This window comes from Pavona decussata, unplaced genomic scaffold, assembly GCF_977016875.1.
Source record: "Pavona decussata unplaced genomic scaffold, jaPavDecu1.1 SCAFFOLD_58, whole genome shotgun sequence".
In the NCBI taxonomy this organism is placed as follows: domain Eukaryota; kingdom Metazoa; phylum Cnidaria; class Anthozoa; order Scleractinia; family Agariciidae; genus Pavona; species Pavona decussata.
The window spans coordinates 3788405-3810997 of record NW_028145480.1 but is presented as its reverse complement, the minus strand read 5'-3'; the positions used below and the strand labels follow the sequence as shown (position 1 = coordinate 3810997).

At 35.6% G+C, this 22593-nt stretch overlaps 1 protein-coding gene across 1 annotated transcript; it reads left to right on the top strand.

The window, feature by feature from the left end:
* Positions 1 to 19: 19 nt before the first annotated feature.
* LOC146479747 (endoplasmic reticulum-Golgi intermediate compartment protein 2-like) lies at positions 20 to 22154 on the top strand. The gene is made up of 15 exons (XM_085110571.1): positions 20 to 294; positions 1298 to 1406; positions 2112 to 2158; positions 2697 to 2767; positions 3257 to 3297; positions 3423 to 3518; positions 4657 to 4752; positions 5401 to 5456; positions 5801 to 5899; positions 8654 to 8682; positions 9734 to 9805; positions 17851 to 17893; positions 18913 to 19032; positions 20055 to 20131; positions 21154 to 22154. Exons 1-15 carry the CDS (start codon positions 177 to 179, stop codon positions 21331 to 21333), a joined length of 1254 nt encoding a protein of 417 aa, XP_084966697.1. The 5' UTR covers positions 20 to 176; the 3' UTR covers positions 21334 to 22154.
* The last annotated feature ends 439 nt before the right edge of the window (positions 22155 to 22593 follow it).

The window sequence follows — 22593 nt, the reverse complement described above, 5'->3', positions numbered from 1 at the left end:
TTCTTGCTGCGCATGGTCACACGTGGATATTCAACATGGCGTCTTGTGATTGCAAGAAAGAATTATTGTTGTTTTGAGTGTATTGGCTCGCCTATTTTAGCTTTCATTTTAGTTGAATATAGGCGATCGCAGAAAAAATTAATATAGTTGTATAATCCAAGCTATCGAGCTCAATAATGCGTCGGTTTGGCGCCGTACGAAACCGGAAACAAACGCTAAAAGTTTTGAAAGAGCTTGATGCTTTCCCAAAGGTGCCCGAAAATTATCAACAAACGTCTGCAAGTGGAGGCTCTGGTAAGTACCCTAAATAAGCTCAACTTTCTAATTCACAACTCTTGCTGTCAAAATTTCCAAATAAATAATAGGAGAAAGCTTGGCTTTGTTTATTCCTGTCGCTTCCGTTGCATCCTTCAAGTTAAAAGAGTTGACCGGTACCAGGTGGAATCTTATGAATTTTGAGTTTTACATATATACTGTTACAGTGGAGCTGTCTTTGTACCACATTTGCTTGTACTATGTTATTACAACTTTGTGTGAGTTTTTGTTGTTCTTGCTAGCCTTCAATCTTAATTTGCTCTGCGATTTAAGCTTACATGTAGCTATAGATTTAGATATATAAATTAAATTTTCTCGTACTGTACAATTCAACATGAAGCATGTCAGAGTTTCTGCCAGATGTTTCTTCTGTAAAAACTCAGTAATGGATTTACAGCTGGTCTACAGTCAATTTTCATGGTTCTGACTGTGGTAATTAACCAGCTATTTCTTTGCCTGAAACTGTAACTTTCAAACTTCTGCACAACGCAAGTCCCTTTCAAAAGCAATGAAAGCCTTGTTCAGGCTTTTTGCAAATTAGGGGAGATGAATACAAGTGGTTAAAACTGGCTTTTTGTGTTCAATTCAAGAAAAGCGCAGTGTACTCAGTTTCAATTTTGAGTTTCAAATTTTTGTGAAGGAGCATGCTTCTAGATTCTGCCCACCCTGCCACCCTCTGCACCCAAAGTTGTGCTAGCAAAAGTTCATCCACCCTGCAAGTACAGAGTGCTGGCAGGCAAATAAGAAACCTCTATAAACATGTATCTGATTTCCTGTGTGCATGCACATACATCACGACATGTCGTGCGAATTGGCTCTACCAGTCCTGCATTTTAGCATGTTACATCAACAACAACTCCACCTCAGAAATCACAAACACATTTCAGCATTCAAGGTATTGATAAATCTTCAGTGCCTCACAACAACGTTTACCATTATTTTAATGGTTTAAAATATTATTATTCTCCGTTGCTTCCTACAGTGTCCATCCTTATATTTGTCTTTATTGGTGTTTTGGTTGTGTCCGAGTTCTGGTATTACAGAGCAGTGGAAACTAAATATGATTATGAAGTAGACACAGATGCAAATAGGTGAGTATTAAGGACGGTGCCTACTATTGCTACTGTGCATACGTTCTGTGCATCTCATGATACTGGGGTTTTCTATGGGTGGTGGCTACTAATACAGGGATGTTTTTGTGCAGTTTAAAACTATGCTTAGAAAGCAGAACTCAGCAAGTGGCTCCCTAGAATTGTGTATGCTGTAGAGCAAAAGAAAGTTGTGCATTAAAGTGAAAACAAAAAAACAGTATATTGTTTGGCAGACACATGTCACACATGCAGACACTGCGTCATGTTCATCTCGTGACACAAAATTTCCATGATGTTTCCTTTCATTTCTTCGAAAATTATTCAATGTTTTCTTTCGCTTATGCGGAAATTTTTCGATATTTCGCTTGTTAGAATTTTCTTTTTATCGAGGTTTTATTAGCCCTTGCGAATTTTTTTCCAAAGTTCTTACAATTTTCGAAGAAAGATCACAAAATAATATGATTGTTTGAAATTTCCTTGAAAATTCGCAAGAACAAAGGATGAATTTCACTCTTACTACTTTTCCACAGTACTGTAGCTCACCAATGTTTGAATGGTCTATTTGTTGTTCCTAGTTTTCTAACATTTCTGTTTGTTGAGCTTTGACTAATTTTGAAATTCAGGTAGTAGTCCTGTTCACTGAACTCCTAGTCATACAGGGAGGAACATATTTAACACATTTTTTTATATTCATTCTGTCAACAGTAAACTTCAAATCAATGTTGACCTCACTGTAGCAATGAAATGTGAGGGTAAGTAACTCAACTTAATAGAATATATTAAAAATTGATTATTGTCATTGGTTGATCTTGAATATATGTTATTCCAGAATAAATACAATTTATCAAAATTTGACACTGGCCAAATGAAGTTTGACCCCAATGTTGTCATAACAAAACATACATGCAGGGACCATGAGTACATGTATTTTTAATCACAGGTATTTAAGTACACTTTGATCAACTGGTCTTTTACTAGGTTTCTTTTAGTTGTTAGTAATAAGGTGGATTAATTTTATTTTTACACAACCCTACCAGCTACAGTATGATGATTTTTTAAACATGTTTAACAAAGCATTTACTTACTTACATACTTACTTAATCTGGTACCCCTTTCTTATCTGGAATGCTATGTACAGAACTACCATGTTAATACAAAAAGAGCCGTGGGTTTGAAGCTAGAAATCCTTTCCAGTATCAGTACTTGATACACATATGGCGTAAAAATCGAAATTTTGTTTTGTGCCTATATTGCTTATTAATTTTGACCTTGCATTTCCATGTCTTTCAGATATTGGAGCAGATGTCTTAGATTTATCTGGCTCCACGTTAGAACTAGGAGACAAATTGAAATTAGAACCAGTAAGTGTTATTTTGCTTATCATTTGCCTATTATAAAATTGATAAATAAATTAGGTTCTTAATAAATTATATTGTAAAAATATAGCCTGAACTGTACATACACACATACATGTAACATTGCTAAGAATGCCTCCCCTTTGATTCTGAATGCATACCTCAACATTATATTCCCACAGTCGGAAAAAAGTCAGGGAAAACAGTCAAGGCAACTTGTAAATTCTACCTTCAGGTCAATGGAAAATCAAGGAATTTTATTTTTGTTTAGCTGCAAGTGTTGCAGAAGAGTTTCCTTGTTGGCCTTTTTGGTAATGTCATTTCAAAAATTATTTCTGAAGGAAATGATTTCTGTGGCCTTGTCACCAGTTTTAATGCCAAAGGATCAGTCGGAACTGACCAGTTTCGTCAATGAAAAGTATTTTTGTCCTTATGGATGGCAACCCTGCACCTTTTTTTATTGTTCATAACCTTGTTGTTTTGTTTTGTTTACAGAGTCACTTTGAGCTAACCGAAGAACAGAGTCAGTGGTTGCGGTGAGTACAGTGCAACATGCCTTTAGTTAGTTAACTTTGTCACTTGGAAAAAATTCTTTTGGAATTGTTTAACCGTACACCATTCTGACTCTATTAACTCAGCAACTTTGTGGTTAATATTTCAGCATGTTTAGACAAATGCATGCTTTTATGGAGGGATACAGAGCACTGAAGATTCTTGAACAGTTTCAATCTGATTTACCCACTTACATGCCCAAACGGTCAGTGAAACTAGACTATGTACTATTTACTTTGTAAGTTTGATCTGCTACAGTGTTTCAATACTATACAACATGTTGATGCTAGTAATTTGTGGCATCAGCCTGATGTTTCATTATTAATTACATCCATTTTGAAATCACTGGTGATCCTTGGAATCTGATTGGTCCAAAATGGTGCAATTTATTCCCAAATTGCACCATTTTTTGCTCTAAATCGCGTCCTTTCTTTAGCCCATCAAAATGGAAATGAAGTAACACAAATAGAATATTAATATTGACAATGATACTCTGTGATTTCAAAATGGATGTAATTAAGTGGTAATTGAACTTCGTGTCGTGCAATTTTGGTCTGAAATCATACTTGTGATTTCAAATCAAACTCACGCTGCGTGCTCGTTTGATTTTGAAATCACGCGTATGATTTCAGACCAAATTGCACTCCACTCAGTTCAATTACCAATATAAATCAAACACAATATTCATGGACCTTGGGGTCTTAAAATAATATAACACAGATAGCATATAAAAATTAATGCAAATGAAGGGTTTTCTGCAAAAGAGGTGTAGGTAAAAAATTTTTGGCCAAAAAAGTCAAAATGTGTCAAACGTACCCAGCTTTAGCCTGTGCTGTGGATTTCATGTTCTAAACTGTGAAGGTATAGAATTTAGCCTCCACTTTCATTAAGTTGTAGTTTTGTGTGACTGAGTCCTTCAGAATTCAGTCTTTAGACTAAAAGCAAAACAATCTGGATCCACATTTAACATACAAAATCTACATAATTTGCATACTAATACTGGGCAAGTTGGCGGTTGTTTTCTGACTTATATGTTTGGCCCAAAAAGCAATATACAACTTACTCCCTGGTAGTAAGTTCAAATAATATTAATAAATGATTGATAGTAACACAATGATTCAACTTCGGTCCTTAATCAATGCGATTAATACAAATCTCTACTCCTATTGCGCAGTTATAGGTTACATCGAACAAGTTTAACAAGTGAACGTTCATGAATGTAACAATAAGTAGATTCCTTGATGCATCACATCTTGATTCTCTTTTCCAATAGCTACAGTGTATATCCATTTTAGTCCAGCATGTGCGTGATGAATTAATTGTTCTGTTTTTTCTACATGCAGGAGTGGAAATGAGGACAAACCTTATGATGCTTGTAGAGTTCATGGCTCCTTTGAAGTCAACAAAGTGGCTGGCAATTTCCACATTACGGCTGGGAAGTATGAACAGCATAATTTTTTGTTAAATAAATAAACAGTATCGAAACAGTATTTAGATTCCTGTTACATTCATCACTGCCTACATGTATCTCGAGCCTCTCGCTCTCAATCTTGAACAGATCGAACAGACCTCATTTCTTGAACAAATCGTCATTTGCTTGGAGTATCAGGATAGCGGAACAGGGCTTGAGACTACTGGTGACCAACTTGTCACAGACTAGTAAAAATTCAGCTTTGGAAAGTACATGCAGGTCTTTTGCCTTCACTAGCCAAACTGTGAAGCACTGGAGCACCAGATGGAAATCAAAACTGAAAATTATTTCAGATAAATCACAAAAGGAATCAGACAGAACAGAAACTAAAATAAAGCCCTTCATGGAAAATAAGAAAAGAGAATGAAAAAGAAAAATGGAATTTAATGGAAAATTTATAAGATATCTGTTGCAGTTGTGTTTACAAGTCACACAGAAAATGTCATTTTTTTATTGTTTAAAGTATTTTGTCTCCAACTCAACTAGCCACTTGTCCAAAGATATAGTTTTTCTATACCAAACCATCAATAGTAGGAGCCAGTATAAGTGTAATCTAATAATAAGTTTTCTACCTCACAAGTTTATTGTCATAACTTCTTATTCATTTCTCCATCAGGTCTATTTACCACCCCAGAGGACATGCTCATTTAAGTGTTCTAGTGCCCTCAGAGAGTAAGTGTCTCAACAAATATAAATATATATGAAACAAATCTTACCCGAATCCGATGAGACTTTGACGTTGGGCTTTCCAGTCCTGAATTTTGTAATTTTTTTTATTTTTGTTTGATGTTGGTTGTACTTGATGCCATTAGCTAGGTGTTGTTTGTTGTTGTTTGGTAAATATGCTTGTACAATAAAACATTGTTAACCCAAGTATTATGTTCATTTATAATTGAACACAGTTTTCATGTTGGTCTGTATTGTGGGTTATATGTATTCTTGAGACCAGGAAGCTACTGCATTGCACTAAACATTTTGTAGTGTCATTAAATCAACATTCCTCTGTCTTTCCTCAGCATTTAACTATTCTCACAGAATTGATGTGTTATCCTTTGGCCAATGGGCCCCTGGCTATGTAAATCCCCTTGATGGAGATATTGTCACCACTGATAAGCGTAAGTAAATTAAATGATGAAATTATTATGAATGGGAATTTACTGTATACCCACAGAGTGGTTTCTATTGGCACTCTAAATTATACCATAAACTGTAAACTGCTCATTTCCAAACGGATCCCTCGCAAAGTTGTATAAGCCCAGGGCTAATATACATGTAAGCAGCAATTTGCATCATCACTAATATTACACAGTGGCCTAATGGCTTTTAAAAGAATTCCAGAAATTGTTTGCCTGCATGTGCCATTTTTTACCCCATAAAAGTTCTAAGTAGCGATATACCAATGTTCAAATATGACATGCGTAACTGCATTCTTGAAAATGTTTATTTGCATTTTACTGGTCTTCGGTTCATTTCCCGTTGGGGAATTAGATATTAAACCGGTCTTGAGGGAAACAGTTAATTTTGTTTCAGAGGTGTCTTGTGCCATTTTTTACCCCATAAAAGTTCTAAGTAGCGTTATGCCAATGTTCAAATATGACATGCGTAACTGCATTCTTGAAAATGTTTATTTGCATTTTACTGGTCTTCGGTTCATTTCCCGTTGGGGGATTAGATATTAAACCGGTCTTGAGGGAAACAGTTAATTTTGTTTCCTGAGAATCTCAATGTTTGTAGAGGGAAACATTGAGATTTAGGATAATTAACTGGTTTCCCAAGGGACCAACCATCAAGTGATTTGTTATATATAGCACAACAAAAATTTAAGGTTACCCGGGACCTTCAGAGGTGTCTTGGGTGCAAGCAGTGTAGCGCGTCCGGTTTAAACTGTAGATACCCAAACCCCTATATCAAATTAAAGCTTATAGAGCTGGCTATCAAACGATACCAAGAATTTTGAAATAAAAAGAATTGCCGAATTTTTCACGACCTCTAATTGCGAGCGTCCGAATCACCTTTCGAAAGCTACAAGTCAAAGCGAATTTGGTTTTTCGCTAATTTAATTTGCCCCTCAGTTTCCGGACCCAAAGCGCTAAAAAACGTGTCTGTGTTTTGGCATATTCAATTCCAGTGAAAAGTTACAGAACATTTTCGAAATAGGTTTTAAAAAATGTGGAGTTATCATACAAAAATCGCTCTTGGAGAAATTGTTCATATGTTAAACTAGCTGCTGTCCAAATTTGAAGGCAAACGAACAAATTCCTTTTGAGTTTTAGCTCTTTGAAGTGGCTCCTCCAAGTGAAAAAAATTTATTCGAGAAAACAGCGCTGAAAATTCGGCAATTCATTTTATTTCAAAATTCTTGGTTTAGTTGGATAGCCAGCTCTATCAGCTTTAATTTGACATAAGGGTTCAGGTATCTACAGTTTAAACCGGACGCGCTACATTGCTTGGACGCGAGACACCTCTGAAGACACCTCTGAAGGTACCGGGTAACCTTAAATAGATCAAACTTGGAAGACAAATTGTCACAAGCAAAACTTTGAATAAACATGCTGAATCTTAGGTAGATAGATAGATAGATAGATAGATAGATAGATAGATAGATAGATAGATAGATAGATAGATAGATAGATAGATAGATAGATAGATAGATAGATAGATAGATAGATAGATAGATAGATAGATAGATAGATAGATAGATAGATAGATAGATAGATAGATAGATAGATAGATAGATAGATAGATAGATAGATAGATAGATAGATAGATAGATAGATAGATAGATAGATAGATAGATAGATAGATAGATAGATAGATAGATAGATAGATAGATAGATAGATAGATAGATAGATAGATAGATAGATAGATAGATAGATAGATAGATAGATAGATAGATAGATAGATAGATAGATAGATAGATAGATAGATAGATAGATAGATAGATAGATAGATAGATAGATAGATAGATAGATAGATAGATAGATAGATAGATAGATACTTTATTATAAACACCATTGCAGCCATAAGCTGAATTACTGGATATTTACAAATTCTAATAATAACAAAGAGAAAATAAGAAAATTATCTACATCTTAAAGACATGGCTAAAAATATAATAACAAAGAGGAAAAGAGAAAATATCTACATCTTATAGACATGGCTAAAAATAAAACTGTTCTTCAAACGCTCGGTCTTACATAGAGGGAGAGTGAAATCACTTTTGCGTCTCAGTGCATATTTACAACTCTTCCTGTGAGGGAGGAGGCTATGGAGACTGTGGGTGGGGTTACAGACGATCTCGTCAAACAGATCGATTGAAATCTTTTCTCTCCTCTCATGAAGTTTCGGTAGGCCAACTGTTTCTAGTGCTACACTATATGACAGGTCAGGATAGATGATTCTGAATGCCCTTCTTTGGATCCGTTCCAAATCTACACTAATGTAGTTTGGTAGAGAACAATGGAATACAGGACTTGCGTATTCCAGGACGGGCCTAATACATGTCACATAGAATTGCACCAGTTCACTTGGTGCCACTCCGGATCTCTTGAGTTGCCACCCTCACAAAGGCAGTCAAAATTCACCATAGTTTTCGCAACATCACACAGTTGTGGGCTTTTGGCAGCAGTTTTATTGTTAGATGTCATGTGACTATGAACTAGCCAATGAATGTGTGTGCTTTGGTGGGAAAAACGTCAGCTATAGATCAACAATTTCAATTATTAATTTTATCGTATGCCCATGGCATGATCAATATTGTCATAACATGTTTCTTTGTTAGTTACATCGATCAAATTGTTCCTGGTAGTTTTAAAAAGATTTTGAATTTTAAACTTCCCAAATAATATAATTATTATTTTCATTTCAGACTTGCAGATGTACCAGTACTACATTCAGGTGGGCTAGAGTTTGTTTCAATACAAAAACTATAATAATTCCTCGCGAAGCGAGGTTAATAAATTTGTCGGGCCGAGCCGGCCCGAGCGGAGCTAAGCCGCGCGAATTCGAGCGAAAAATATATTTATATGTTTATATCTTTGAAGGTGTCCGCACTTGAATGACGTCAGACTGTCTGGCGTCGTCTGAAAAAAATTTGCATACATCGGAAAAAATACAGTGCGTGCATGATCAAATTTCAACTGCAATGTTCATCAATATTCACTGGATACAGAACTATCTCTCCAGAATCTTTTCCCTTTCTTTTAGAAATCTTTTTTTGTGAAAGATTGCATTGAAGAAATTACACGTTTTGTGGCCGCGGTAAAATAATTTTCCGTGGGAAATTAAAATTCATCGAACACGACAGCGCTGCACGCCCATTGTACATTTCATCGCTTCAGAAATAGATTTTTAACCGCAAACTAGCCTGTGGAACTACGAAAAGACCATGCTCATCAAAATCCGAAACCTTTTAATCTCCTCATTTGATGCTACAACATGAAAGAGGGCTTTCCACCCAGCCCCAGCTTCGCGAGGTTTTGCGAGTCACGTATTTCTAGTTTATGTAATGATACACGCTAAAGCAGTTTTCAACTGAGGGTCATATTTATAACTAAAACCAAAGAAATTGTAATGAACCAATCCTAATTAGAAACAAACACATGTTACTAGTACTAAGCACAGGAAAACATGTGTATGAGCAAGTCACAGTTGGTTTTGATTTTGCTTTTGATTGGTTTTTCTCTGGAACCAATCACAGCACAGTAAAGCAAAGCGAAAGCAAACCCAAAATTTCTTTTGAAACTCAAGTAAAAACTGTGTATGATACAAAGACCAGTCTCTAACAAGTGTTTTCACCAATTCAACCAGCTCACAGCGGTTCACTGAGCTGATGTCAAGGACTATCTGTTCCTTGTTTGTTTTATGCAATCAATCTTTGTTGAGAGTGTTCATTTGTTTTGGTATCAGGTCATTTCTTCAAATAACGTTTCTGTCATTTGTTCTTCAGATTGTACCAACAACTGTCAAGTCACTCAGTGGTCAGGAAACAAAGACAAATCAATACTCAGTGACACAAAGGGTAAAGAATCGTAAAAATAAATAAATAAATATTTTATTAAGGAAAATCATATTGTAGCAAAAAGGCCGAATTGTATAATTATTTGCATAAATATTAACCCATTAAGAATATTTAAAAATTCAGCTCCATCAACCATTTACAAACATATTAATAATAAAAAAGGTAAATAAAAGATAATGGAATTTAAAGAAATTGGGAGAATTAATGGAAGAATCAAAAATTGATAAAAATGAGTAAGCAAACATACGGACATCCTAATATCCATTGTAATGTGCCGTTACAGAAGATATCTATACTCCTCCCACAGACATAAATGCAACTGACAGAACACTCATTTCAAACTTTGCCTTTAACCCTTTAAGCTCTAACTGTGATCCGAATCAAATTTCTCTGTGTAATATCAATGCTTATTCAAGCCCTGAGGTCATGGGAATTGAGGATATGATCACCCAAGGTGAATTTTCTTGCTATTTTAATAACTTCTCCAGAGTCTTTTTATAAGAAAAGTGTGGGGACAAGATAGGAGAGTTTGGCCTTTGATAGTAGGAGTTTAAGGGTTTAGAGGGGGGCACTTAAATGGCGTGGGGCGGAATGAAAACCACAGGGACTTAGAGTTACTGGTGTCCTGAAATAATATTACATTGATGAATAAACCAAATCAACATTATTATTATTTTACTCAGCATTAGCTGTGCTGGAGACCACTAATGTTTATTGAGCAAATATAAAAGCTTGCAAATCAATTATTAATTTTTCGTATGGTTCAATACTCTGGCTTGGAGTTAGGCTTTTATGGCGAATGGTGGGGGCGGGGTATTCAAAGGATAGGGGTTGGTGGTGTTATAACATATTTCTCACTCCACATGACAGGAGTGCTTGTTTCAGGGATAATGCTTAATCAAAAAATAAATAATCTTAATAATCCTACCGGTAAGAGTGCTACTTCAGTCGCCTCACTGTTTAAAAGATCTTTTAATTAAAGAAACTCTTAAATGGTTTGTGGTTAACTGATGTTGACATCATTGTTATAGATAATTTAATAACCAACCTTTAATCAAGATAATTATATAATCTTTTAGTAATCAGGTGTGACTTACTGTTAGTACGTACTATGACTCTGGGTTGGGCTGTTATAGTGAAGGATGGGTTAGTGTATTTGAGGGATGGTGGTGTAGATTTCTGTTCTGGGGACACCAAACTTTGAAGAATAGTCTTAAAGTTGTGCAAATCAATGATGTTTTACAGTTTACATGTAATTTCAATACCATGGCTCAGAGTGTATAGGCTTTTATGGTGAACGTTTGGGGCGCTTATTCAAGCAAGGAGCCCGAGGTTTATAGTAGATTTCTCAATCCACATGACAGGAGTGCTATTGACATTGTTTGCCCCAAAACCGTTCAAAAGTTTATCTTTTTAAAATGTAACTCTTGAAAGGTTTTGTGGACCTGATGTTGCTATCATCATGATAGATGATTTATTAGCCAAGTTTAGAATCAGATATACAGTCATGTAATTAAATGTTATACTTTATATAAATTAGCATAAAATGGAATTCTATTCTCTTCAACCACAAGGTAATTTTAATGTATAGATTTTTAGCATACTTTTATAGAAGTAAGAGAATAACAGTAAATACAGTAGGTAAGTAAATGCAATAATGTACGCAGTTACAACTCAACAATACCTTGAGACAAAACCTGTCTTTACTGCCTATTGAAAGTCTGCAGTTCTCTATCGCTTATTTATTACAAAATCTGACCTCAATACAAGGGAGTTGTCGGTGGAACTGGGGGTGTGCCAGGGGTGTAATGATAGTGGACACAGAGTTAGCTTTCCTAAAGACACATTGTTAGCTATTTACTGGTACATTGAAGTCAATAATGCAGGCAAAGTAACAGTCTTAGAGTACACAAATCAATGTTTAAATTCGTTATAGTCTAGTTCAAATTATTATAATAATTTATGACTCAGAGTAAGGCATTTATAGTGAAGGGTGGGTTACCTTATTTGAGGGGTGGGGGAGGGATGTGCAGATTTCTGTTCTGGAAATAACAAACTTTGAAATTTGTAAGAATATGCAGATCAATGACTTTTTACAGTTTAGTTCAATACTCTGACTCACAGTTAGGTGTTTATAGTGAAGGGTGAAGTAAGCTTATTTGATGGGTGGGGGTGCAGATTTCTGTTTTGGGGACACCAAACTTTAAATCTTGAAGAAAAGTCTTGACAGTATGGAAATAATTGATTGTTTTACAGTTTACATGTAGTTCAAAACCATGTGTCAGAGTTACATGTAGGTTTTTGTAGTAAATTCTGGGGGTGGTTATTCAATTGAGGGGGTGGGGGGGGGGAGGGCTAATATCAGATTTCTTATTCCACATAACAGGAGGGCTTGTGACATCAGTTGCCACAAAACCCTTCAGAAGCTATTTTTAAAAAAATTCTTGAAAGGTTTTGTGGACATGATGTTGCCATCATCATGGTCAATGATTTAAAAACCAAGTTTAGAAACAGCTATACATGTAATTGTGTCATTAGTATAAAATGGAATTCTATACTCTTAAGCCACAAGGTAATTTTAATGTTCAGATTTTTAGTACACTTTTATAGAGGAGTCGGGATGCAGATTTGTTTTGGAGACACCAAACTTTATATCTTGAAGAACAGTCTTAACAGTATGCAAATCATTGATTGTTTAACAGTTTACATGTAGTTCAAAACCATGTGTCAGGATAAGGGTTTTATTATAAATGCTGGGGGGGGGGGGGTGTTATTCAATTGAGTGGGTGGAGGGTGGGGGGTTATATCAGATGCCTTAATATTTCAGATAACAAGAGTACTTGTGACATCAGTTGCCACAAAACCCTTCAGAAGTTCTTTTTAAAAAAATTCTTGAAATGTTTTGTGGACATGATGTTGCCATCATTGCGGTGGATGATTTAATAACCAAGTTTAGAATCAGATTTACATGTAATTACATTTTTATCATAAAATGGAGTTTCATTCTCTTCAGCCACAAGGTCATTTCAATGTACAGATTTTTAGTACACTTTTATAAAAATAAGAGAATAACTGTTAAATACAGAAGGTAAGTAAATACAATAATGTATGCAGTTACAACTCAACAATACCTTGGAACTCTGGCTTGGAACTTATTTATGACAAAATCTGACCTTAATACAAGGGAGTTCTCGGCATAACTGGGGGAGTGCCATGGGTTTAATGATAGTGCTATATTTTCCCCTGCTTGTATTTTATTTTTGTAAGGTGTGTTATTAATAAATAAATAAATAAATAAATAAATAGAAAATAGAAGTAGCTTTTATGGTATATCTGTGTATACCATAATTTGAATGGCTCAGTCTTGCATAACTGACCTATGGTGAATTTTAGCTCCCTATTTGTTGATTTGGCTCTGATTTGCCAGATTGCTCTGATGTTTTATGTGCTTGCATGCTTTGACAAGGATTTCCTGAACGAGTTGAAGGATAAATGAAAAATTATACAAAAGCTAAAACAACACAAAATCAAGCTAAAATTCACTCTATGTCCATTAGACCCTGTGACCTTCATTTCTCTTTCTTCACAGGAGTACAATGTATTTATCATACTTCCAATGATATCCCCTTTAGCAGGGGTGCTTAATTGGTGGTGGTGGTGGGGGGCACGTGAGGAGGTGGTAGAGGTGGACACAGAGTTAGCTTTCCTAAAGACACACTGTTAGTAATAATATTAACATTGAAGTGAACATAAAGGCAGGCAAAGTAACAGTCCTAGAGTATGCAAATCAATGTTTAAATTTTTTACAGTCTACTTCAAATGATTATTAATAATAATTTATGACTCTCAGAGTAAGGCTTTTGTACTGAAGGGTGGGTTACCTTATTTGAGGGGTGGGGGAAGGATGTGCAGATTTCTGTTCTGGAAATAACAAACTTTGTAATTTGAAGAATAGTCTTACACTTTGGAGATCAATGACTTTTTCAGTTTACTTCAATACTATTACTCACAGTTAAGTGTTTATAGTGAAGGGTGAAGTAAGCTTATATGATGGGTGGGGGTGTAGAGTTCTGTTTTGGAGACACCAAACTTTTTATCTTGAAGAAAAGTCTTAACAGTATGCAAATCATTGATTGTTTTACAGTTTTGTACCTGTAGTTCATTACCATAGCACAGAGTTAGGCCCTGTTTATATGGAGAAAAGTTGTCCCGGGTAGAAGGGTAACTTGCCTACTGGAGCTACCCTGGGCAAGCCAACTTTTCTTACATTTCCTTACAAAACTTGGCAAACCGTTTACATGATAAACAAAAAGTTGGCTCGGCTGGAAGGGTGACCTGCCCAGCCAGGGCACCCTCCTAGCCGGGCCAACCTTTCTCCATATAAACACTTTGGCTCGCCTGGCTGGGTCAACTCCGTCAAGGCGAGACAATCAGAGCATGCGCAAGCGCTGTTGGCTCTTGCAAAGGGGTCAACTTTTTCTCATATAAATGCTCGCTGAAGTTGACTCGGCTGGGACGGTGACCCTCTTTCCTGGGGCAACATTTCTCCATATAAACCCCCAATGGTGAACATTGAGGGGTGCTTATTTAAAGGAGTTGGGAGGGATGGTATAGCAGATTTCTCATTCCACATGACAGGAGTGCTTGTGACATCAGTTGCCACAAAACGTTTCATAGAGTTCTTTTTAAAAAAATTCTTGAAATGTTTTGTGGACATGATGTTGCCATCATCATGGTCGATGATTTATTAACCAAGTTTAGAATCACATATACATGTAATTTTGTTATAAGCATGAAATGGAATTCCATTCTCTTCAGCCACAAGGTCATTTCAATGTACAGATTTTTAGTACACTTTTATAGAAATAAGATTTGAAGTCAATAAAGCATGCAAAGTAACAGTCTTAGAGTATGCAAATCAATGTTGTTTTACAGCCTAGTTCAAATTATTATTATGACTCCGAGTAAGGCTTTTGTACTAAAGGGTGGGTTACCTTATTTGAGGGGTGGGGAAGGGATGTGCAGATTTCTGCTCTGGGAACATCAAACTTTGTAATTTGAAGAATAGTCTTACACTTTGCAGATCAATGACTTTTTACAGTTTAGTTCAATACTATTACTCACAGTTAGCTGTTATAGTGAAGGGTGAAGTAAGCTTATTTGAGGAGTGGGGGTGCAGATTTCTGTTTTGGAGACACCAAACTTTATGTCTTGAAGAAAAGTCTTAACAGTATGCAAATCATTGATTGTTTTACAGTTTACAATGATGTAGTTCAAAATTGTGCGTCAGAGTTAGGCTTTTATAGTAAATGCTGGGGGAGGGGGGTTATTCAATTGAGGGGGCAGGTTTTATCAGATTTCTTATTCCACATAACAGAAGTGCTTGTGACATCAGTTGCCACAAAACCCTTCAGAGAGTTCTTTTTAAAAAAAATTCTTGAAATGTTTTGTGGACATGATGTTGCCATCATCGTGGTAGATGATTTAATTACCAAGTTTAGAATAGTACACTTTTATTGAAATAAGAGAATAAGTGTTAAATACAGTAAGGCGGGAAGGGGGAGGGGGGGTGCAGATTTCTGTTCTAGAAACATCAAACTTTGTCATTTGAAGAGTAGTCTTTACTTACACTATGCAGATCAATGACTTTTTTATAGTTTAGGTCAATACTATGACTCACAGTTAGGTGTTTAATAGTGAAGGGTGAAGTTAGCTTATTTGAGGGCTGGGGGTGCAGATTTCTGTTTTGGAAACACCAAACTTTGTATGATAATAATTTGAAAAAAAGTCTTTTAAAACAGTATGCAAATCATTGATTGTTTTACAGTTTACATGTAGTTTAATACCATAGATCAGAGTAGAATGTTTTACAGTTTACATGTAGTTTAATACCATAGCTCAGAGTAGGCTTTTATGGTGAGCATTGGGGGATGCTTATTCAGACAAGGAGGAGGGTATACATATTTCTCACTCCATATGACAGGAGTGCTAATGTGACATTAATTGCCACAAAACCATTCAAAAGTTCTTTTTAAAAATACTCTTGAAAAGTTTTGTGGACCTGATGTTGCCATCATCATGGACGATGATTTAATAACCAAGTTTAGAATCAGATATACATGTAATATTATTATGTTATTAGCATAAAATGGAATTCCATTCTCTCCATCCACAAGGTCATTTCAATGTACAGATTTTAAGTACACTTTTATAGAAATAAGATAATAACAGTAAATACAGTAAATGCAGTAATAATGTACACAGTTACAACTCTACAATACCTTGGAACAAAGCCTGATGTCTTTACTACCTATTGAAAGTCTGCAGTTCTCTATGGCTCATTAATTACAAAATCTGACCTCAATACAAGGGAGTTGTTGGTGGAACTGGGTGTATGTGTGTGTAGGGGGGGGGGGTATAGTTATAGGACTGTAATGTTTTTTCTTCTGCTTGTATTTTGTCTTAATTTTGTAATGTGGGTGGTGAAATAAACATATAAAAAAATAGCTTTAATTTATGGTATACCTAAAGTATGTATACCATTTGAAGAGCTCAGCCTGGCATTAGGCTCGATTTCCGCCGCTCACTCAGTTTAGTGTGCTAAACTGTTGTTACCAGTAAGTGTCTCAGTGGCCACACTGGGTTAGAGTGAATTGCAACTTCAAAAAGGTTCGGCTTACTTTTTCATGTTCTTGCATTTAATTTGAAATTCCAAAATGTGCTTGAACAGATCATTACTCATTCCTTTCCATACTTTTTTTTAATACGTTTATGTCTTTCTGTACGTGTTCTCGAATTATTTTGTAACTCAGAGTGATTTCCATTTGCCAGAACTGGGCTTGTCGTCTGTAAATCACAAGTCATTTTGAGGGGATGTTGCAGCTGCAAAATCTTGAAAAATTATAATTACTCTGAAAATAGTACACACTATAATGAATTAATTCAAAGGACTAGGGTAAAAGTTATCCTTCAGATTGGTATATTATGGCCAAATTATTTGAGACTAGAGACTTACGAATTAAAGTAATCGAAACTTACGCTCCAGCAAGGGTATACGGCTTCAAAGATCAATGATCGCCAATAAGTTTCAAGATGAAGCTGCTAATTCATTCAATAACCTTCCTCTTTCTTTAAGAAACTACATGGATCCAATTTCATTTTTTAAGGAGAAGAAGAAATTGCTAAGATAAAGCCAGGCCCAGACTGTGATTGATTTTTATTTAGCGTTTGGAATGCATATTTTGTTATTCATTTTAACACAGCCTTTCTTAAGTTTGTCTTAGTTGTAATTAACTTTAGTTAGATATTAACGGGTGAAGAGCCACTTTGTGGAAATGCTGTTAATGAAGTCTTTATTATTATTATTATTATTATTATTATTATTATTATTATTATTATTATTATTATTATTATTATTACTAAAATATTCCATTTACAAACTGATCAGTCTGGCTGGCGGCCTGTTCAGACAGATGGAAAGCTCCCAAAGTGAAGGTATATCATTGCTGCACCATTTTCACCAAAACAGGTCAAAATCACTGCAGCAACACTTTTTCTTTGACACAGTTCTCTTCAGCCGCATGATCATTTCAATAGAACCTTCTCCAAAATGGCGGTAACAGATTTGAATGAGTTAAAATTGAACTGAATGAAAACCTGATACCAGCATTGGAAAGAGCACCTTTACTTTAGTAACCTTGTAAAGTTTCAGCATATTAGGTGTTATTAGGGTATGCGTCATACCCCCAGTCATACAAACATCTGTAAATTTTTCATTTTTCAACTTACATTTTCTCAGCTGACATTACATTTGATATGCTGAAACTTTGCAGGGTTACTAACGTAAAAGTGCTCTTTCTAGTGCTGGTATACATTTTTAATTTTAACTTATTACTTAGGGCTTATTTACAGATTTTTTATCAGTACAATAATTATTTATTTTAGTAAATAAATACAATGATAATTATTTATAATAATTATATACAGTACAGTTGAATGTTAAAAATGATAAAAAGCTTCTTAAAAATTTGCAATTTATCTTTCAGATACGAGAAATAAACCATGATGCTGGTAGCCATGGGATTTCTGGTAGGGAAGAAATATTTTAAATTTATAGATTCGTACTGTGGTGGGTCAGTGGATTCTAACAAAGCAGACAATACATTCAATTAATGAAAATTTATGCCATTCAAGCTAGGTAAATTTGTCTGTTTGAAAAGGTTTGAAAGCACTAACCAGGGTTTTCATTAACTAAAGTTTTGAAGTAGAAGGGCACATGATGTTGAGTAGGCAAGCACCCTGACTAATTGAGAGGCAAAGGCCCAAGCTTTTAGGGGGTCTGGGGAATTTTTTTAAAAATCAGACTTCTAGGAATACATTTTCCTGTATTCTAGGAAAGGAATTCTCCTTTTGTCATTACTCAACACATTATTTACCTAATTATACTAGAAAAGAATAGTACAGTGCTCTCTGAGAATTTTTCTATTCCTCTAATGTATGACAAAAATAAAAAGTCTTAAGATAAATCCAATAGCTACATGGACAACAGGAAGTTCAAAAAGTGGGGTACTCTGCTCAAAAGTAGACGGGTGCCAGTACCCAGGTCCCAGCTTCTAATAAAAATCGTGACTGATGCTTTTAAGTTTGACCAGAGTATTTAACTTTTCCAAATTTTATAATGTGACTATTAAGATTGTTCACTCTGAATCATTGAGTGCATGACCAAATACGTTTCACATACTTTAAACAACCTAAAACAGGAAAAAGGAATGGCAAGATACATGTAAAATCATGCAGGACTTGTTCTTTGACATCTGTGTTGAAGTGCACAGATCTCATCACAATCTAACATGATTCTATTAGATATGTCGGCTAAATACTATGCAGTGGCATTTATAAAAACTTTCTTGTGGCTCATGCATGCTTCATAAATCTTTTGGATGTATTAACTTTTCTTCAAGTACGTATTTTGTCAAACCTGAAAAAAAATATATGGAGGCTCTGAGTTATTGCTCATAGGGGTGTTAATTGTACATGAATAAAAATTACAGTGTAGCATTTTAACAAATTGATTTGTGAACTACTTTGTTCTTATTATTTCTTCATAGGAATTTTCTTCAAGTACGACATGTCATCCATAATGGTGCGAGTTGAAGATCGCCACCGATCTTTCTGGGGTTTCTTAGTTCGCCTGTGTGGCATAGTAGGAGGAATCTTCGCTACCTCAGGTAAAGTCCAAGTTTGGTGTCTGTGCTTAAAAAGACCAGCTGGGGATCAATACAGAAGAATCTAGTCAGTAATGTTAACTGTCATGAGTTAAACATTTTGTTGAAAATGCAGCACAATAAAAGAAATGTACAGATGTGTTGTAGGCATCTAGGACTCGTCTGGTTCTCTTTCAAACTGATGAAGTCCTTTGAAAGCTACATGGCTCAGGGTGGGCTTTGTAGGCAAGGGGAAATTGTTGGGTGGTGGGCCAGGAAATCATGAATGTTTCCTTGAAAGTTTTAATTGATCTTTTTAAAAGTTAAACATCAGTTAGGAGTTCAGATAATCGAGCTCAGAGGCCAGATTCACAAAGCCCTTCTAAGTTCAGATGAATTCTATGCATTGTTTCTTAAAGGGGAAGTGTCACTGGAATTTGGCGTTATATATCAAGAACTCGAAAACAATTTTTTATTGCCAGAAACCGAAAAGTATTGCTCATATTTGTTGTAAATTATCACCTCAGTGTACTAAGACTATTAATAAATATCTCTGGCCACAGATAGAGTGAGTTGGAATGGAATGTCACTTGAAAAAAATAAGGCTAACTGTTTTCAAGTTCTCGCATTTTTGTTTCCAAAATGCAGTAGAGGAGGTCATAAGTTGTTCCTTTGAAGAATTCAGTTGCTTTATTTTTCTTGATGTTCTAGAATTATTTTGTAACTAAATGAAGGTGTTGTCGTACCATTTTTACCACAGAAGGTCAAAATCCTCATGTTTCTTCCCCTTTAACCAAAGCCTTATTGTTAAACTAACAATAGACTTTTGTACGAAACAATACTCAGGATAATTTATTTAATTTAACTTAGGGTGGCTTCACTAATCTGGCCTCAGGTTATAATTATAATCCATTAACAGGTTGACCAGGGTTTCAGAGTAACAATAAACTTGAACTATCGATGACATGTGCATGCATGTACTTTAGTTGTATCTCAACAATGAGAGACTGAATTAGTTTTCCTTTCTTATTTTGTTGTTGTTCCAGGAATGATGCATTCATTCATTGGTTTCTTATTTGATGTGATAACATGCCGGTTGCAATGGAACAAAAGGGAGGATAAGGTGAGCTTTTAAAATAACATCAGATGCAAAATAAGTAGCGAGATTAAAAGTTTCTTACAAGTCCAGTGTTGTGCAAGTTTAGATTAACATACAGTATACCTCCATGATAATATTATTGAAGGGTTTAATGCAAGAAAAGCATAAAACTAATGACTTTTCAAAATTGCTCCAAGTAAGCCCTATTTTGACACAGAAACTGGTTTTCATGTCTAGGAAACTCAGCTGCATATTTTAGTTTTTGAAGTCATAAATGCCACAATGTCCTTTAATTGGTCTTCATGCAAGAAAATAGGGAGCTTAAGGTGGTACTGGAGGCTAAATCGGATCTTTCGGATCATGACCTTTTTTAAACATATGGGAGATTACTTAAAATGGGACGTGTACACCAAATTTCAGAGATCAGGAATGAAACATTCACGAGTAATAAGCGAGAGAAGTTTGGTTTCTACGGGGTCTTTCGCGGAAAAAAACACGGACTGCTTACTGCGAAAATCCTTATGTTGTCTTCGTGTACAATTCCCCAAAGAGTATGATATTGAGAGATCTGTCAAAAGTGCTCTCTTTTCGACAACCCCACAAAACAATAGATTTAATGAGCACAAACAATCGCTCTGCACATGCGTTTTACATTCTGGTGCATAATTTTCTTTGCCGTCCTCTGCAGAACGGCAACGTAAAATGACAACATTTAAGGTTTTGTGGAGAACGTGAACGCACAACAGTGAATTTTTCATTTTCTTTCTTAACTTGTACGCTGGCCACTCCTACCAATTTGGTTCCTGGATAGTTTGCCATTTTTGTAAAAGTTGAGCAAGTTGAAATAATCGCGAAGTAGCACAAATGAAATAAAGATATATTTTCAGGTGACGTTTTCGTTGCTGTTGCCGTCATCGTTGCTTTAGCTCCGTTATGACTTTTACCTGCAGTCACAAGACCCCAACATAACATATTTAGGAGACACAGTTAGTATGCAATGTGGTACATCAAAATCTGTCTGAGATGAAGTATTTTTTATTTTGCAGCCTCTTACCATGTCAGAGATTCCAGTGGGAACATCTGTGATTCAACAAAATGGCTTCCCTGGAGCAGATGGCTCTCAAAACCCACAAATAAATGAAAGCAAAGAACTTGTGTCACCTGTTGTCGGTTTTTCAGACCCCAATGCTAGCGTTATTCCACCAGCAAGTGCAGTTACGTCTTGAGGAACAGCCATTATTGGTCACTTAGAGCACTTTATACATGTACAGATACCTGTGGCAGTTACTCTTCTTTATAGTATTGTGGCTGTCTATCTACTAGTAAAGAATTCTAAACTTGAACATCAGAAGGAAAGTTGCAGTGACAAGGAGATTGTGACTTCTTACACTCTCTTGCCCATTTTGATACCGTTGTTGAATATTCAAATTTTTGAATTCTTCACAGCAAAGTCCTAATTACACTATACTGTCTTAAACCAGTGGTAGCATACTAACAGCACTTCCTGGTTTTTACATGATCTATATGCTGGGCAACTGTTCATGAGCTTGACAAATTCTCTCCAGCTCTCAATTTTCAATTCAATTCAATTTCAATTTATTATTATTTCCAACAAATATACAAAGACAATTTACACAACCCGCACAATACAACTCACTTTGCTTCTTGGCTCAAAAATACCAGCTCTGCTTCCAAGAGACTATTTTTTAGCCAGAGTTCAGGGAAGTGAGCCTGCACCCCTACCCCGAACAAGTGACACAAATTAAGCCTACCAAGCTAAGTAACTGGTGGCTGAGACCTAACAAAACACAGGTTACCTAGACTCATAGTGAGACAAGGCTTCTTACACATTTAATGCTGTAGATCATAGTGGTGTATAATTTATGTAGAGTATTTCTAGTCAAATTGTATTTATATATCTCTACTTTATGGTCTAATCAGTTGGCCCACTTCTTTTTTATGGTCATTTTTCCTATGCTGTATGATTGAGACAATCAACAGTCCGAATTAAAAGTCATACAAAATAAAGCTTCTTACCTTGACCTTGTTTACTCTGTGTGTTCTGGCTGGCTTAAATGCCATTTCATCATTTTTTCTTCCCTGGCTAGTACTGTTCCACCATTGATAGAACATTGGTTAAGCAGACATAAATACATTTAATTTTGAAATACTCTGGATGTTCCGATTGGGCTGCCTTTGAACGAAGTGGGCTTGTTGTCAAGTCAGACCAACGTTTTAAGATTTACACTGCTGTGTGTTGTCTAATGGGCATCTGAGGAAATGGGTTCACAAGGTCACTTTAAAGGCTTGTAATAGACTTTTTTCATAGATGGCGGCCGATTTATTATTCTTTTTAATATATGTTAATTAGCCCTACTAACCTCATTTCAGAGTAAAAATTCTTTTGAATTTTGCACATGCTGACGAGGCCAGTAGGGCTAATTTTCATGAAAACAAAAGAATAATTTATCTGCCGCTATTTATGA

Bases quoted from the DNA above. Each gene is read 5' to 3' on its own strand.
- LOC146479747 (XM_085110571.1), top strand. From the start codon at position 177: ATGCGTCGGTTTGGCGCCGTACGAAACCGGAAACAAACGCTAAAAGTT. The intron at 2,768-3,256 runs GTAAGTGTTATT...TTTTGTTTACAG, and splicing joins ACAAATTGAAATTAGAACCA to AGTCACTTTGAGCTAACCGA. The intron at 20,132-21,153 runs GTGAGCTTTTAA...TTTATTTTGCAG, and splicing joins GGAACAAAAGGGAGGATAAG to CCTCTTACCATGTCAGAGAT.